Raw genomic sequence first — 15,970 nt, 5'->3', positions numbered from 1 at the left:
AAGCGGACATGGCAACACTGGATGGAGCTGTATCCCATAGCGGAGCGGGACTATCTCTTTGTGATTGGGCAGTTGGTCGGCTGCCAAACCAATGACACAAGGATTCACACACCATACAGTACAAACTACTGTAATCTGCAGTGTGGGAGCCAAACACAATTTCAGGCTTAAATCGCAATCGTGTGCTACAGATGATGGATATGAATATATGACGTTGGTAGAATAAATGTACCATAGCAACCTGGTTGCTATGGTAAATTGGTTGCTGCAACCAATTGACAACCATATAACCAATCACAGTGCGATCGTCTCTCCGGGCTGTGGGATCTAGACTCTACCGGAGCAAAACAAAGCAGCAAAGGGATACATTCAGGTCCTCTAGTGGCTTATAGTGGAAAGCGCAAGTTACCATTTCTATTTAGTGTGCAGATAAAAGGTGCTTGAGGGGAGGGAATGGAATTCTGCGTCATCGTGACAGTCGTGTGTGACGATTTTTCCTCAAACCCAGTGACCTTCAAATAAAAATAACAAAACCATACATGGATTGATTGGGCCATTTGGGTATGTTTTAAATGGGCCATGGCATGGAGGATACAGTGTGCATTTGTGTAGAATCTAAAACCAACACGTTTCTTTGTATCAGCATATTTTACTTAAATATGAACATTTCATTGAAAAAATGTAAAAAAAACTAAAACCCTATTTTTTAAGCTGTTCATCAGGAGATCAAGGTTATTTTTTTATTGAGATGATACAGTACTGCACCTAAACTGGTTGTAAAGAGAATGAAGGCACACAAGTGAAAAGTCACGGATTCATAAAGATGCCCTCAGAAAGTCAGACCTCACTGTCGTTAGCTCCAGCTCTATCCAAACTGAGTCGAGTGGAAGTTGATCCTTTGTCACTTAGCACTGTGGGAGAGATTATAAAAATGGTGACAAGGTGACCTGTGACGCGACCATTATTTTTATGCACCGGGACAGCTCCTTTGGACCCCTCCATGTTACGTAAGTGGTATCGCTAACTTGTCACTAGCTACCACAATTCTGAACAAAGTACAACAAAGAAATGTTTCATAGTGCAAGACAGCAGGATTCCATAACGGTGGCACATGGTACCCAAATGTTCTGGCAGGGTGTCCTAGTTACGAGTCAGCCATCAGCACATTCTGCACCACATGGTGGCTCCGGCCCGCTACGGTGGTTCATCGTGAAGGGAGGAGGTCTCTGCTTCCAGACCCACTCTCCTCAGTGACTCTCTGTACTTCCTCTTTCCCAAGCTGACTATGTCCTCAATCTCATCGGACAGATCCTTCCTGCCGCTCTCCACCATGGCTTCCACCAGCCTGGGCACAGCCCCCTGCCCCACTCCCTTCTGCCCTCGCGCCCATTGGAACAGCATGTCCAGCACCAAAGCACCCAGGTTATCCCTGAAAGGGCAAGAAGACATCATGAAAATGTAAAGCTTTTTTATAATTTTTTTATGATTTAATGGATGAGACAACAGTGAATCACAAAACGCGGCAAAGAGGCGATGACTATGTCAGGAATCTGAACACTTATGAGATATTTTATATGACAAATATATATAATGACACCCCAAAATGCCTAAAACAAATTAGAAGACACTATATGGATCTGGCACATACATCACATTACAGATATTTACAGTGTAAAACAGTGTTTTTTTGTCGTTGAGGGAATTCACTGGGCAGTGAGTGGGCACATGTTCTTAACATGAAGATCATTAACACTCAGGTTAGAATTTGTATTTGCAGATGCATGTGTACGTCACGACTCACGACACATTTAACCGCCCATTCATTTTTTATAATATCCCATAATCCATTTCCCCCGCCTTCCTTCCACCTCTAGGTCCTCGTGTGTGAAACATGCGTGAGTGGTTTTCTGAGCAAGAGGAGGGGGAGGGTGCCAGATGATCATCATTCTATGTGTGTAATCTCCTGCAGCGTCCCAGATGGCACCGTGACGGCTGACAGAGAGATTAAAACAATCAAAATTCTCCACCACGTTCATTCTCTTTCTCGCCCCCTGACTGCAGCCTTTTTTCCAGGCAAATTACGTCTCACTCCATCTTGTCCACCAAGACCCCATCCACGTCCCAGGGGTATGGGCTACGCTAATACACGTATCGCATGCTCTGAGCACGTGAGCTGCTCACATGACAAATAAAGAAGTAAATAGGCACCATCCACGAAATACACAATGACGCATCTCAATCTTTCTCGCAGCTTTTGCGCATATCCCTCCATCTCTTTGAACACAATCCAGATTAAGGACTGAAGCTGGGTGTCTACACAAGAATGCTACGAATAGCACTAGGTGCCACATCAGAAATGTTGTCCTCTACGGGGACCTACCAAGGGTCCAGTGGCGTACCCACCATAGAGGCAAGGCAGGCGGCCGCCTACCCAACTAAAATCTAGCTTCCCCTAGAAAATAAAGTAAAAGACTGAAAAACAGGCAGTGAAAAAAATCCAAGTGGCCGTCGGACCTCCTCGTCCATTCACAAGGGCAGGCAGCCAATCACTACCGTATCCATTCAGAGCGACGTCGCCTATAGTGATGCAAATGTATGCCTTTATCTTCATGGGGTGCCAGCCAGGAGTGCCAGGTGTGGGGGTCTGGGCCATCACCTGTAGGCCTACTCACCTGGCATAAAAGGGGCTCTGAGTCTGAGAGCACAGAGCAGCTTGATCCATTAAACTACAACATGAAGAGACCACCACTGAATAATTGATTGATTGATTATACTTGCATATTGTTTTTATTAACGTTTTTCAGTTTTGTAGTTAGTGTAGTGTTGTTAACTTGTTTATCCCAAGATTTCCCCCCGGGGGGGGGGGGGGGTAGGTAGAGAAAAAAATCTCGCCTGCCCTAAATGTAATTTCTGGGAACGCCACTGCAAGGGTCACAGACAAAGTCAGAGAGAAGGATGAGGCTGGCTGGGCACTGCGTCAAGCACCCGGAACTAGTGGCATGCAAACTGACACTGTGGGAGCCAACCCAGGGCAAAGCCAGGAAAGGCAAGAAGCGCACCACCTACGTAGATGCACTGCAGTGCGACAGCTTGGCTAACAACACTGTAGAGCTCAAGACCCTGATGCTAGATAGGAGAGTGTGGAGGGCAGCGATTCAGGAGTTGGTGTTGGCTAGACCGCACTCTTGGATCGCATCGAAGCTGGGTGTGTTTAATAATAATAATACCTGGAATTTATATAGCGTATTCAAAGTTGCTTTACATGTGTGTGTGGAGGCCAGGGGGAGACTAAGAAAAAACTACTTTATTAGGGAAAAAAACTCAAAACGTACTCAGGTTTAGCTTCATCCTATCTATATATACAATTGAGAAAAGTCAGCACTTCCTGTCCCCCACTGAAGCCACCCCTATCTATATATACAAACCCCCCCTGGACAGGAAGTGAGGTCAGACAACACACTCCGTATTTGGTCATAGCTCCATTGGGAACATCTCCTATTATGGATTTATATATTAGAGAGACTAACTAACACAAAGCACCGCGCAGCGGATAGGGGGGAGGGGCGCGCAGCGCCCCGACCCTCTAGTATATTACAATTGGCATGTTTCGTTTATGAAAATTGGCTCCGGTGTTGCTAGCCTAAAGTCGCTTAAAATAAGCGGACATGGCAACACTGCCAGGTTTAGCGAGAGAAACATTTGGGAGGCTCCAGGTCGGACGGACACACACAGCAGCTGAAGCTGGTATAAAGCTGGTATGGAATATAATAATAACAATAATGCTGATATATTGGCTCTGTTTGTGGTTCAAACCCAACATTAGACACAGTGTCACGGAGCGAAGCAGTCGCTGGGGTCTGGGGAGGCAAGCCCTTCGGGGGTCGCCCCGCGGGGGTCCGGAAGCTTTCGCTCGGAGTCCGGGGACCCCCACAAAGACTGTGCACATATAGTATGGACTATAATAACAATAATGCTGATATATTGGCTTTGTTTGTGGTTCAAACTCAACATTAGACACGATGTCATGGAGCGAAGCATCTGTCACATCGGCAGTGGCACGTAGGTGTCGAACACTAGAGGTTCGGGCCGCGTAGCGGTGCGTATCGGCCTGAACCTCAAACCTCAAACCTTATACACTAAGTTGAGGGCTCTATATTAGGTCTGCTCCTTTTTTCGCTCACAACCAAATCTCTTCGCCAAAAATACCTGCTCTACAAGCTCACAACGCATCACATTGCGACTCATGAGCTTGTAGATCTGCAACTTTTGCTGAATGTTCAGCCCTAGAACAGGGACGAAAGGAGAAAGAGGGCATTCCCTCCCCTTGTATTTTTTTCCTCTATTGAGACAGGCAGATGGAAAGCTAAGAGGGAGACAGTTTAGGGGAGGCACATGGGAAGACCCCATCCCCACACACAAAATCATCATCACAAAATGAAATCAAAATTATATGATGCCATTTGCAACATGACACTTGTTCCATTTTTTTATCAGACCATCTTAGCCAAGGCGGACTCAATATGGTAACTATCTCTTAATTAAACATGACCTGTTCTACTATACCCACTTGTACTTGTACTGTATCCGGTCCAGCTCCTGGTAGCTCAAGCCTAGGTTGATGCCAATGTTGCGCCAGTCCTGTCCTATCTGCAGAGAGATGGACAGCAGGTTGACCTCTGTCAGGTAGCCACTCTCAGGGTCACCCAAGTTCAGAGGAGGGTAGTGCTGTTCCTCCATGACATAGCTCCTATCCGAACTTAGAGCCTGATAGTAAAGAACAAAGACAGAATAGTTGTAACGCATGTACAGTATGGGATTCCCGACTAAAATGGGTTAAGTGCTCGTTTTGGGTCACGCAATGTGCTGCATAGCTGCATGATTTTACAACGCACAACTTTTTTTAAATGTGAGATTCGAGAAGAAGGCAGCTCCTGCCTTGTTCTCGAATCTCACATTTAAAAAAACTTGAGACTCAGTTGAGACTCATGAGGTGCACCTGAGCGAAGCACCTGAGGCAAGCAGCCGATGTAAAAAAAAAAAGGGTTTTACTAACAGGAAGTCTGAGAGGTAAAGTTGCCAACCACTGGGTGTCATGTCCTTTCCTCTTCCTGGCCACTTCCTGCGGAAGATCACTGGGAACCTCTCCTCTATAAAAAGACACCTACAGTCAAGGAGAGATAGGAGACACATTCTCAATGTTTATTATCCAACAGATGTATCAGAATGAGAGGCATGTTTATCTGCCATCTCACAGATTTACATTTACTTCAACACGTCAGAAATCAACCCTTTCTTGAACTGAACTGGTTAATTTCTTTTACACATGAAACAGCAAGGGGTTGATTTCTTGTAACGTTACTGCACGATCATATGGAATATGGGCCTTACGTGGTCTGTTATCAAATGTGAGTGGGGACTATTTTCTTGACTTTCTAAACCTGATATTTATTCAGTATTTTCATATTTACAGAGCATTTTCAGATTTGGACAATTAACAAACTTTTTATTTATTTAAAACTAAATCAGATCAGTCATCCTGTAAAATGCGCAGCCCTACACAACAATGACACCTTTTTTCTTGTGCTGAGTTACATGTAGATAAGGTACTTAATACTGATTACCATTATGGTACACTGATTATCACTGATGCAATGAAAGGATTCCTGCTTATGGCTTCACTCGTATTCAGAACAGCATTGATGGGATGAAATAGTAGTTGAGTTAGTATTGTATGTGGACAATGTATTCATGTTCCCTCTTACTTGTCCCCTCACTGGCCCTGCATGTCCCTCAGCTGGAGAGACATACACCTCCTTCAAGTTCTTCAGGCTGGAGTAGAACACAAAAGACAGCCTTCCTCCCTCACAGTCTGGTCTATCTAGAGGAAAAAATAGATGAGAAATATCACCTGACGAGGTCTTACAATCTGCTGTTCCAAGGGAGGTATTACGAGATCTTGGCGTGGAAGCGGAGGTCAAATGTTAGAGATAAACCTCTTTGAGATAAAAGTCTCCAAAAGGACTTCAGACCTGAATTGATGTCCAGGCCCTTCTCAAAGCCAGCAAAGAACTGCTCCCCTTCCAGTATGTCACAGAGGTCAGATGGCTGTGGTCCCTCATACTGCTCCGACAGAGACTGAACTCTGCTATCCACCTGAGGGGCAAACATAAAGTACCAATTTCAGCACTTCCCCTTTGACAATTTTTACAGTTAACTTTCCCCCCTTTAAAAAGAACATTTCTTCAAAGCTATTTTTGCTTTATTGAGACAGAGAAGCAGAGAAGAGCAATGATATGCAGCACTGGTGCTGAGGGCATAAATCAAACTCAGAACGTTGCAGTAATGTGGTCAGGGGTTCATTGTCCCACACTCAGGCTACACTTGAAATACTAAATTCCTGTAGAGAATTTCTGGTGTTATCTGTGGCTAGTACTGTATAAGCCACCGTCGGTTGTTCAGTCAGTCTGTCAGACCAACATTTTCAATTGCATTGATTTTCAAGAGCTGGACGTGGCTTATCACAGATTACATGCTTGTTTAATGAGATATCACCAGTGGAGAGACATGTGGTGTGCACACTGGTTGACCCGTAAGGACTCATTTCAACTAAACATTATTTATATAACGCTTAATCACTGTTAGTCTCAAAGGGGCCTTACATGCCCTCATACAAAGGAAACAAAACATGCTTAACATGCATATGTTTGTACTGATTCACTCATCTACTGTACATAAGTATATAGATATACTTATGACACCACGGCCACTGCTTTATCAGATACTGTATGCTCAATAAAACGAGATCAAACTGTTGAACGACAACTAATATACATTCAAGAACATCATGTTTTATTGTGTACTTATTCATACTGTATCATACTCTGTTCCTTCTAAATAACTTATTTTTTTTCTGTTGCAAAGGCTATATTGTCATCCAAACCCTGCCCATAGTAACTACATTTTAGAGGATACCTAGTATGTGTGTAATATTTATTTATTCTCTATTTTGCGTTCACAGGAAGAAATTAAAAATCAAAGGACTTTTGATATAATAAAAAAATACACAAAAACCACGTCTTTAATGGTTTAGTTACAATAATATAAAAGATGCACATGCTACTGTTTGTTTATTTCTGAAAACCAGTTTATAGGCCAATGCAATGGTGTTTTTGTAACCATAGGATGGTAATTTGATGAAAAAACGAAACAAATCCCCATGGTCGAATATTCAATATTAACTCTCTCAGTGCCAATGAAAACCATGCCAACTTTTTTCTTTTTTTTTTTCAAAGTAAAAAAAAAGTGCTTAGGAAGCGAGATACAGCCTTTTTCAGTTATAGGTTAAACAAAGAGTGGATGGAGTTGCAAATCTTCAGATAATGATATCTTGGGTTCTGAACACTTTTTTTTTTTTTTTTACTCGGGATTTCTCGTTCTGGCACTGAGGGTATAACCCTAAAACTCGGGATAACTCGGGGTCTGGCACTGAGAGAGTTAATAGAATTATAGTAATCGAATTTCATTTTGGTCACTTTTACACATCCCTACTTTTAATGTACTTAAACTTCATCACTTGTTGTGTGATACTGCCTGATGTCAGGCCACTCAACTGAATCATCAGCTCTTTAGGATGACATCGAGGGGGTACTACATTCAAAACACCCCATTCAACCCTCAATCAGGTAGCAGGAAGAAAGGAAGAAATGTAATATTCAAAAGCAAAATAAACAAAATAACAAAACTGTTGTGTCCATGGCATGCTGATATGTGATATGATAGATAATAGTAACACATCGTGCATAATAGAATTATTAATAATGTTGCATATTGATAATCAATAAAAAAAAATAGGGATATATGTACTACGCAGATCAATTGAAGGGAGTCAGCCACACAGTCAAAGGGAACCACAGTCCCAGGACCGTCAGTGGGGCCGGTACTCAGTAGCCTAGAGCAGGGGTTTTAAACTGATTGTGAACCAGCGACCACCACCCTGACTAAGAATCAACCAGGGGACCACTGTTGTGTTGGGTGGGGATATGTAGGCTAAGATTATTTAAAGGTGGGTTAGGGTGGCCCTTGAAGATTGCTTGAAATCCAGAGCTCAAAAAAGGTTGAGAACCTAACACTGATCTATTCCTCTTACTTTATCCAACCTTCCATATTAAACTCATGTTAACTGATACTATACTGATTTGTAACATTTATGAGTGAGCAAACACGCCATAAATTGCCACATTTCCTAATAATGATGACACTTTCCCTTCTTGAGATTCTAACTCCCTTTTCTGGAATTTCTTGACCTCAGACTTCACAGTAACTGACTTCATTGACTCGTTATCTTAGGTCACCAGGTCATTTAGTGCACTGCTTCTCAAGTAGTGGTCCATGCCATGGACCACTAATGGTCCATGGCATGTTTACAGGAGGTCCATGTCTGTCTTTTCTTGGCTATAGTGGTGGTCAGGGACAGAGTCTCATGTCATTTTCTGGCTCCAACTTTGCCCTGTACATAATACTGTTATATAATACTAATATTCTTTCAGGTATGCCAGTGTGTCAATACCACTCTCACAGAGATAGCCTACATCGTTACAAAAGGTAAATTTCATTGAGTTTTTACTGTCATCCAGAACTTCACAAGGGACTGTGTTTCATACATATCTCTTGAAAGAGTCTGTGGACAATGAGCTGATCCTCTTCAGTAGTAAAACTTGAAGTACTTTTGGAATTGAAACACAAGCCTCCTCCAATGACCACTGATAATGTTTTTAATTCCACTATCCTCATATCACACAAATACCAACTTACTAAGTCTCTCCAAAATAAAACAAAATAAAATGATGAACAGAAACAAAATCTTCACTTTATACATTACTGAATGGATGACCAGGGACCACATGAAATACCTTCATGGACCACTAGAGGTCCACAGACCACCAGTTGAAAACCTCTGGCCTAGAGGGTATTTGTTCCTCTGACACAGATCAGTTGGATGCCCCCTCCCCCAATTTATTTATCTCTGTGAAGTGTAAAGGTCCTTACACACCGGGGGCGATTTTTTCATGCGAATAATACGTTTTTTAAAAACCTTATAAAGTCAATGCAAGCTTCCACATCAGTTTCGCGGAGCGAAAAAGCGTCTTTTATTTATTCGGTCCATTCGAGTCCGAATTTTGCGTATATTCGCATAATCGCCGGTGTGTAACCTTAAGAGTGTTTTTTTTGCTATGCCATCAGTTAATTATATGTTCATATATACACATCCACCACTGTCACCAAGGCCAATTCTATGATCACTCAGGGTCATCGAGGTGAGAAGAATAAAATACAGCCTATTCTTGGTAATCATAGTCTGGTCTGAATTTGTATGAAAGAATAATTAGCCTACCTTATTTGTAGGTAAGCATTGTAAGAGCACTTGCGTAGGGTCAGTCTTTCTCTGGAGGACCAGGAACTGGACTTTGAACTGTTTTAGCCTTTGGTAGACCCGCCTGACCACCCCACTAACACAGCGCTGAGTAGTGTACCACAACCAGTACCTAGAATGGTGCAAACAATTCAAAGAATACATTGTATAGTTAATTGTAAAGTTAATATAAAACAGGATAAAAAATGTATATGAATCAACCCAAACATAAAAGGAACTCACCAGGAGAAATGTGTAATGTAGAATATGGCATACAGATGGGTGACATAGAGAGACACTTGTGATGTGATGTCTGTCCAGGTTTGGGCGTTGGGGTCACCATGTAGTAGATGTAGGCAGGACATATCCACCATGTGTCCTGCAGAGCCCCGGGGCATGTTGACAATACATGTATTAGTGTTGAGTTCCTCTGTGTGTCTGCACTGCATAACAGCAAACCTTCAGTTACAACTGCAACTTTCCACTGCACTTGAATGCCTTGTTGTGTCCCTCTACCTCCTATATCGTATTTTGGAAGCAGGCTTCAAGTTTGGAGTATGGATTGTGACACAGATTGATTTTAAAGTAATGACTTTTGTTTACAAACTCTGCATATGTACACTACACGTCCAGGGAGAGAGATCGGTATAATTACACATGTGGTGCAGTCCAAAACGGTGACCGTTGGCTACACATGAGTTTTCAACTGTATGTGTGTGTGCATCTTTTTATTAGAAAGTGTTAACAGATTACAGATGTCATGTTGTACCTGGTACTCCATTTGGTAGAGGGACCTGCACCTTAATAGGTTGCAGGAAATCCGTGCTGGGAGTCTGCGAGAGGCAGAGAAGGGGGCTGACCCTGGCCTGGGGGTCACCACTAAATGCCTGCACCTCTGACACAGACACCTGCAGCACCTACAGGGAAAACACACACAAACACAAATAAACAACCACTTTGGGTGTATTTACACTATACCACACTAATAATCTGATTTTAACCTGACTGGGCAATACTATTATAGCTATATTATATTATAGATTGTGGCTCAATTCGGTCAATTATTTGGCAAGGTACACACGACACTGTAGCCTGCTTCTTTTTTTTTACATTTGCATGTGTCAAAAACTTTTAAGAGTTATAAAACCCAGATGGTGGTGATTATTTACACAAATAGCAGCATGGTGAGTGGCAGCATTCCATCCATGATCCTCCTCTTAACAACTTTAAATAAACCAGGCTATTAAAGGGCAAGACCACTTTGGTAGAGGTTTGGATTGCGTACTCACCTTGCCATGATGTAACAACAAAGGTGGGCAAGAAATCAAAAATAATTTCTCCATTGACTAGAAATTGATCACTTAAAATATGCTCCTCATTGATTTACATTGTACGGCGAAGAGGCTCAGGAGGAGTTATTTTATCCTGTAAACGAACTCAAACAAAGCAGATTCTGACAGTATAGAACATCACTAAACCCAGTACTGTTTTTTAAATTTTATAACGTGATGTTCTATACTGTCAGAATCAGCTTTGTCCGCGTTCATTTACGGGCATTCAAGAGCCTCCAGAGTGGTTTTGCCGTACAATGTAAGTCAATGAGGAGCATATTTTGAATGATCAATTTCTAGTCAATGGAGAAATTATTTTTGATTTCTTGCCCACCTTTGGATCATGGCAAGCTACAGTAACTACACAACCCAAACCTCTACCAAAGTGGTCTTGCCCTTTAACCTAAAAAACGAAACGAACAAAAAACGGTATTGCACTGCATGACTAAACTGTGTTTACCTGTAAGGTAATGGTTCGGGTCTGCAGAGTGGAGTCTGGGGGGAATAGCAACTTGATTCCGGGGTCAAAGCTGGACACTAACAGTGCCCCCTCCGGTGTGAGGGAACAGCTGTCCCTCACTGGACGGGACACAGCTACAAACCAGGAGAACTGGTTCACAGAGCAGCAGGCCAGCTACAGGGATAAAGAGGACAAGAGATAGCGAACCTTACTACAAGGATGCACTCTCCATGCAGATACTACTCCAATGATTGTAATTTGGGTTTCAAAGATGGGTATTCTGAAAGAAGACACATGTGAAATATATATGGGACAATTAGATGACAGTAATGTCATCCACACCCTTCTAACTAAGGGTTCCTTTTTTTCTTCCCAAATATATGATTATGAATATGAATGTCAAACCATTGATCTAAATTATCATCGTCAAATTCCTGCACATATATTGTAAGCTACTTGGTGAATTGTGTGATTCTGAAATAATAAGTGCTGATAATTATACTAGTAGAGACTAGGGCTGGGTGACTACCCTCATAGTTCTCTGACAAGGTCTGCACTGTAAATATGCTAAATTATTAGATTAAGATTAATTGACTGGTTCTATACAGCGGTTCCCATACATTTTCAGTTAACTGCCCAGCCCTATACTAGTAGAGACTAAAGATTCTTTCACAGTGAGAGGGTGTTGAAGGTTACCCTGGCAGGACGTCCTCCGGGGTGACATGAGTTGCTCTGGCTCCCTCTCCTCAGAACAGTGGGCAGTGTGCTCCATGACTGACCATCAAACCTCCGCACAACCGCCTCCCTGCTGCTGGACCGACGGTACGGCACACACACCTCCACTGCCTGTGAGCATTGCAAAACGTTTAACGAGTAGGCTGCCATGTAAGCAAGGCAGACAAGAACAGAAGGGATGAAACTAGACCAATTAACAATGTTTTCACTGATGTTTTTTTAATAAAATCTTGAAATAAATGTGAAGAAAGTCTCTATGAGAACATTTAATAACCAATTTAAACATTTAAAAAAAAATAGCCGATCTACAAGCTCACAACACACTGCGCTGTAAGCTTGTAGGTGTTCTATTTATTTTACATTTTTGAACATTTTCACCCAAACTGACATTCCCAAAATAGGGACGCCAGGTTGAGAGTGGTTAAAAATGGGGACACATCAGCTGCATAATTGCCGATACTGATGTACTCAAATAAATCAGATAATGGCCGATATATCAGTCAGGTTCTAGATGTAACCACAGAGTAGAGGTAAAGAGGCTATGTCTGAAATCACTCACTCATTCATTACTCCCTACTCTCTACATCGAGGGAATAGTGAACTCATTGGCAAAAAGTTAAACATAATTTGGACACTACTGGGGTGACGTCTGTGCTGTCACGTGCCTGATGCATGATGGTATATAGGATTTGCGATAGCGACCATTGGTTGTTATCTACTTTTCACGATGCACTATATAGGGTATAATAATTATCACTATAAGTTCAGACACCACTACAAAATGACGCAATCACTATAGTGAGTAGGGAGTGATTTTGGACACAGCCAGAGACTTGTTTCCACAGCGTTTGTCTCAAAGAAAGCAATGCACTTTGTGGAAGCAGCCATGGCAAACAGTTCAACCACTCTAACCCTACCTTCAGAAAGGTAACTCTGTGTGGACGAAGTTCCAGTGGGCGGCTCAACAGGATGTCGTGCTCCTCTAGCCACACCCACTTCCTGTCTGGTTTCTTCTCCGCCCACTTCAGTCTTGTGGTAGTCGCCAGGCACCCTGGGGGGAACAGGAGCTCAGCCCCCCCTGGGAGAAAGACGTGACAGCCAGCAGACGACACACAGAAACTGAGGAGCACAGGGTGCAAGACATCTTTAACGTGTCGTGAACCCACCCAATCTGCTGCCAGTGCTTATGTGAATATGAAAGGAGTTGTGTGTATGTTGTACCTATGTTGGCTGAATGCAACGTGTAACTCTGGGATTTTTGTCTCCGTTCGATCTGAGAAGAGACAGTAACCTGACTGAGAGTGCATATAACACAGTAACACCAATAATCAATGATAGCCTAATAACAAATAACAATAAACTATCTGAAAAACACTTTTTAAAAACTGTGCGAATTATACAGACAAATTATACAGATACAAATGTCTTACAATAAAAAGAATTACAGAGCAGAGTTGACTATTAAAGAGAGCTATGAACAGAAGGGTAATTTCATTCTTACGCTCACCTGGTGTTGGGGGAAGGGGTGGAGGGGTCGGGGGTCGTCCCAGAGGGTTGTTCCGTGCATCCATTTTCAGCAGAGGCAGTTGGTTCAGACACTGCGGGATGAGGCGAAGGTGGTTGCTGTGGATAACCAACTCCCTGAGAGAGAGGAGAGACCCTGGGAGATACAGAGGACAGATTTTTATGATCTTACGTCTACATCTGATACCACTGAACAGTGCACTCTGTGTTCGCTGTTCGCCCTGATCCACTTCCATGAATTGCTTGTTTCATTCTCACTTTTCTCACACTATTTTCTCATTAACCATATGACTATTTATATTTAGCGATTCATGGGACTGTTTGGCAAAGTGTTCTTTGTGGCCACTTTACTTTCTTTCCCTAAGGCTGTCGCATGACGGTGTTGCTCACCAAAAACAACTGATTGTCAAGCTAACTTTGAAAATCAGATATTTTCTGTTTTCCCCACTCGATATGAATCAGCCTTGAATGTCCCAAGCCAGGTCACAGTAGCAAAGCGTAGCTTTATATGGCTAGATGTAAACGGGGTGACAAGTGTCCACTAGACAAGAATTGAAAAGTCAAGAGTGCTTGAGCACTCTAACTAATGGACACTACTAGTCCCCAAAACTGTAAAACAGTCACGTGAACAGTTTTTTTTTGTTTTTTTCATTGGTGGATTGGAGGCTAAAGTCGAGTGTAGCTGAACCTGATCTTGCCTTCCACTCACCCGTCCCCTCTTACCCATGGTCTCTGGCAGCTGCCTCAGCTCATTGTGGGACAGCTCCAGCTTAACGAGCTCCCCCAGGGCGCCGATCTCGTCAGGCAGGCTCTGAAGTAGGTTGTGCGAGACGTCCAGCATCTGCAGCCCCTTCAGCCGACCCAGGCTCTGGGGGAGAGAGACCAGCCGGTTCCCCAGCAAGGAGAGGTAGCTGAGAGGGGACAGTTGGCCAATGTCAGGGGGAAGAACTGAGAGACGGTTGTGACAGAGGAGCAATGAGGACAGAGCAGGCAGGTGGAGCAGGCAGGGGGGCAGGCAGGAGAGTTGGTTAAAAGACAGGTCCAGGTGCACCAGGAGAGAAAGGGAGGCGAGGGAACTGGGCAGGGCAGTGAGGAGGCCGGGCAGGGGGAGGCCGTGGGCATCATAAACACAGTGTCCTTAAAAAATTAAGGCACAGGTGAGACAGAGGTGGAACAGAAAGGGGAAGCAAGAGTTTGAATAAGGGACACAGGGAAACAGAGAATATGACAGAGAGTGAGTTTAAAATGCATTTACCACCAAGCCGTATACTTCATCATAATCAAATACTTCAGTGAAAATTGCCAATTTGCAAGCTCAGAATGGCTGTTTTCACAATTGTTTTAACTTATAATGACATGCCCAAAATATGGATACCAGGTTGAAATACCTAAAAACACATTTAAGCGGTTAGGACCAAAACACACATTTACAGTACCAGCCTCGTTTGTTATTATGTCAGGACAACAGCATAGGCACAGCATGTGTAAAGTACCTCGGATTGCCAGAGAGCGTAGCTGTTTGAGGTGAGGCAGGACCTCAAGGGCGTCTTCTATTCCTGCTCCATCCTCAGACCCCAGTCTCAGGTACTGAAGGGCCCTCAGCTGCCCTGGGATGGACCCCCATAAGATGGGGAGAACAGCCGCTCCACCCTGGTACACATCCAGAGTCAACCTGGTGTCCGCCAGCACGGAAGAGAGCTCCACTGTGGGGGGCAAGGGAGGGGTGAGCGATAAGGCAGGAGAGGAGGAGGAGGAGGAGGAAGAGACACAGGAGGAAGATGAAGGGGTGTGATGATGATGGAAGGGGGAAGAGGGAGAGGAGCGGTTTGATAAGGAAGGAGCCCAGGTGTCAGTGAGGCTAAGTGACGGAGATGATGCAGGGGGGCGAAAGGTGGCTGGGTCCTCATCTTTCTGGGGTTCCTTAAGTACAGTTTCTGTCCCACCTTCAGACACCTCTCCAATTGTACCCAACACTGACACTCTGGTGTCATTGTCCCCTGTGTTTGTCCTAACTGGTGGCACAGCTTCCCCCTCTGATCTCCTCTGATCCTGGTGCTGAATGTCTTCGCAGAGTCTGAGGGCCGTCAGGTCCACACAAGTAGTGTCTTCTATTTCGTTGGATGTTGTCTTTGCAGGAGTAACTTCATCCTCCTCCCATCCTGACCCAGTGCATGTGGAGGCTCGATTCCCATTCTCTTCTTCACCATCACCTCTGCTCATTCTCTCCGTTTAAAGGTGAACAATGACATTACATTACCTAATGTTACCCCGGGTCAAGAAACAAATCCTTCGTTTTCTTTCTGCATGATGCGTCTGTGTTTCGACATGATCACAGGCGTTCATATTCATTCATCACGGCCATCAAACAATGCTGTCATACCAGAAGCTAACGACTGTTGCTGTTGTCTACTAACGTGACGGTGTCAGATAGCGTTAATGTTACAAATTGAACACCAATATAACTACAAATGACAAGAAGGGCTGAAAAGACAACTTTGCCTGTGCAATAGG

General features: G+C 43.5%; 1 protein-coding gene across 2 annotated transcripts; it reads right to left on the bottom strand.

The window, feature by feature from the left end:
- Positions 1-365: 365 nt before the first annotated feature.
- pidd1 (p53-induced death domain protein 1) lies at positions 366-15,970 on the bottom strand. 2 transcript variants are annotated; one of them, XM_080438622.1, is made up of 15 exons: positions 14,953-15,970; positions 14,183-14,596; positions 13,443-13,595; positions 13,157-13,208; positions 12,853-13,054; positions 11,897-12,046; positions 11,201-11,374; positions 10,179-10,326; positions 9,653-9,788; positions 9,392-9,542; positions 6,030-6,153; positions 5,763-5,878; positions 5,054-5,161; positions 4,568-4,764; positions 366-1,429 (listed from the first exon to the last, which is right to left on the bottom strand). In XM_080438622.1, the coding sequence occupies exons 1-15, from the start codon at positions 15,677-15,679 to the stop codon at positions 1,195-1,197; spliced, it is 3,087 nt and encodes a 1,028-aa protein (XP_080294748.1). In that variant the 5' UTR covers positions 15,680-15,970; the 3' UTR covers positions 366-1,194. The 2 variants fall into 2 exon arrangements, 1 of the variants encoding a protein (XP_080294748.1); XR_013933801.1 differs by lacking the exons at positions 366-1,429; positions 4,568-4,764 and having other exon boundaries at positions 5,763-5,874.

The sequence above is a fragment of the Gymnoscopelus braueri genome (genome assembly GCF_963280865.1).
Source record: "Gymnoscopelus braueri genome assembly, chromosome: 9".
Taxonomy (NCBI): Eukaryota; Metazoa; Chordata; class Actinopteri; order Myctophiformes; family Myctophidae; genus Gymnoscopelus; species Gymnoscopelus braueri.
Note: the sequence above shows the minus strand (reverse complement) of the source record. Positions and strands in the feature narration are given on the sequence as shown.

Coding starts and splice junctions, on each gene's coding strand:
- pidd1 (XM_080438622.1), bottom strand. CDS start 15,679: ATGAGCAGAGGTGATGGTGAAGAAGAGAATGGGAATCGAGCCTCCACA. Junction 13,596..14,182: donor GCAGCTGCCAGAGACCATGG/GTAAGAGGGGAC, acceptor TGTATCTCCCAG/GGTCTCTCCTCTCTCTCAGG. Junction 11,375..11,896: donor CCGGAGGACGTCCTGCCAGG/GTAACCTTCAAC, acceptor TTATCCCTGTAG/CTGGCCTGCTGCTCTGTGAA.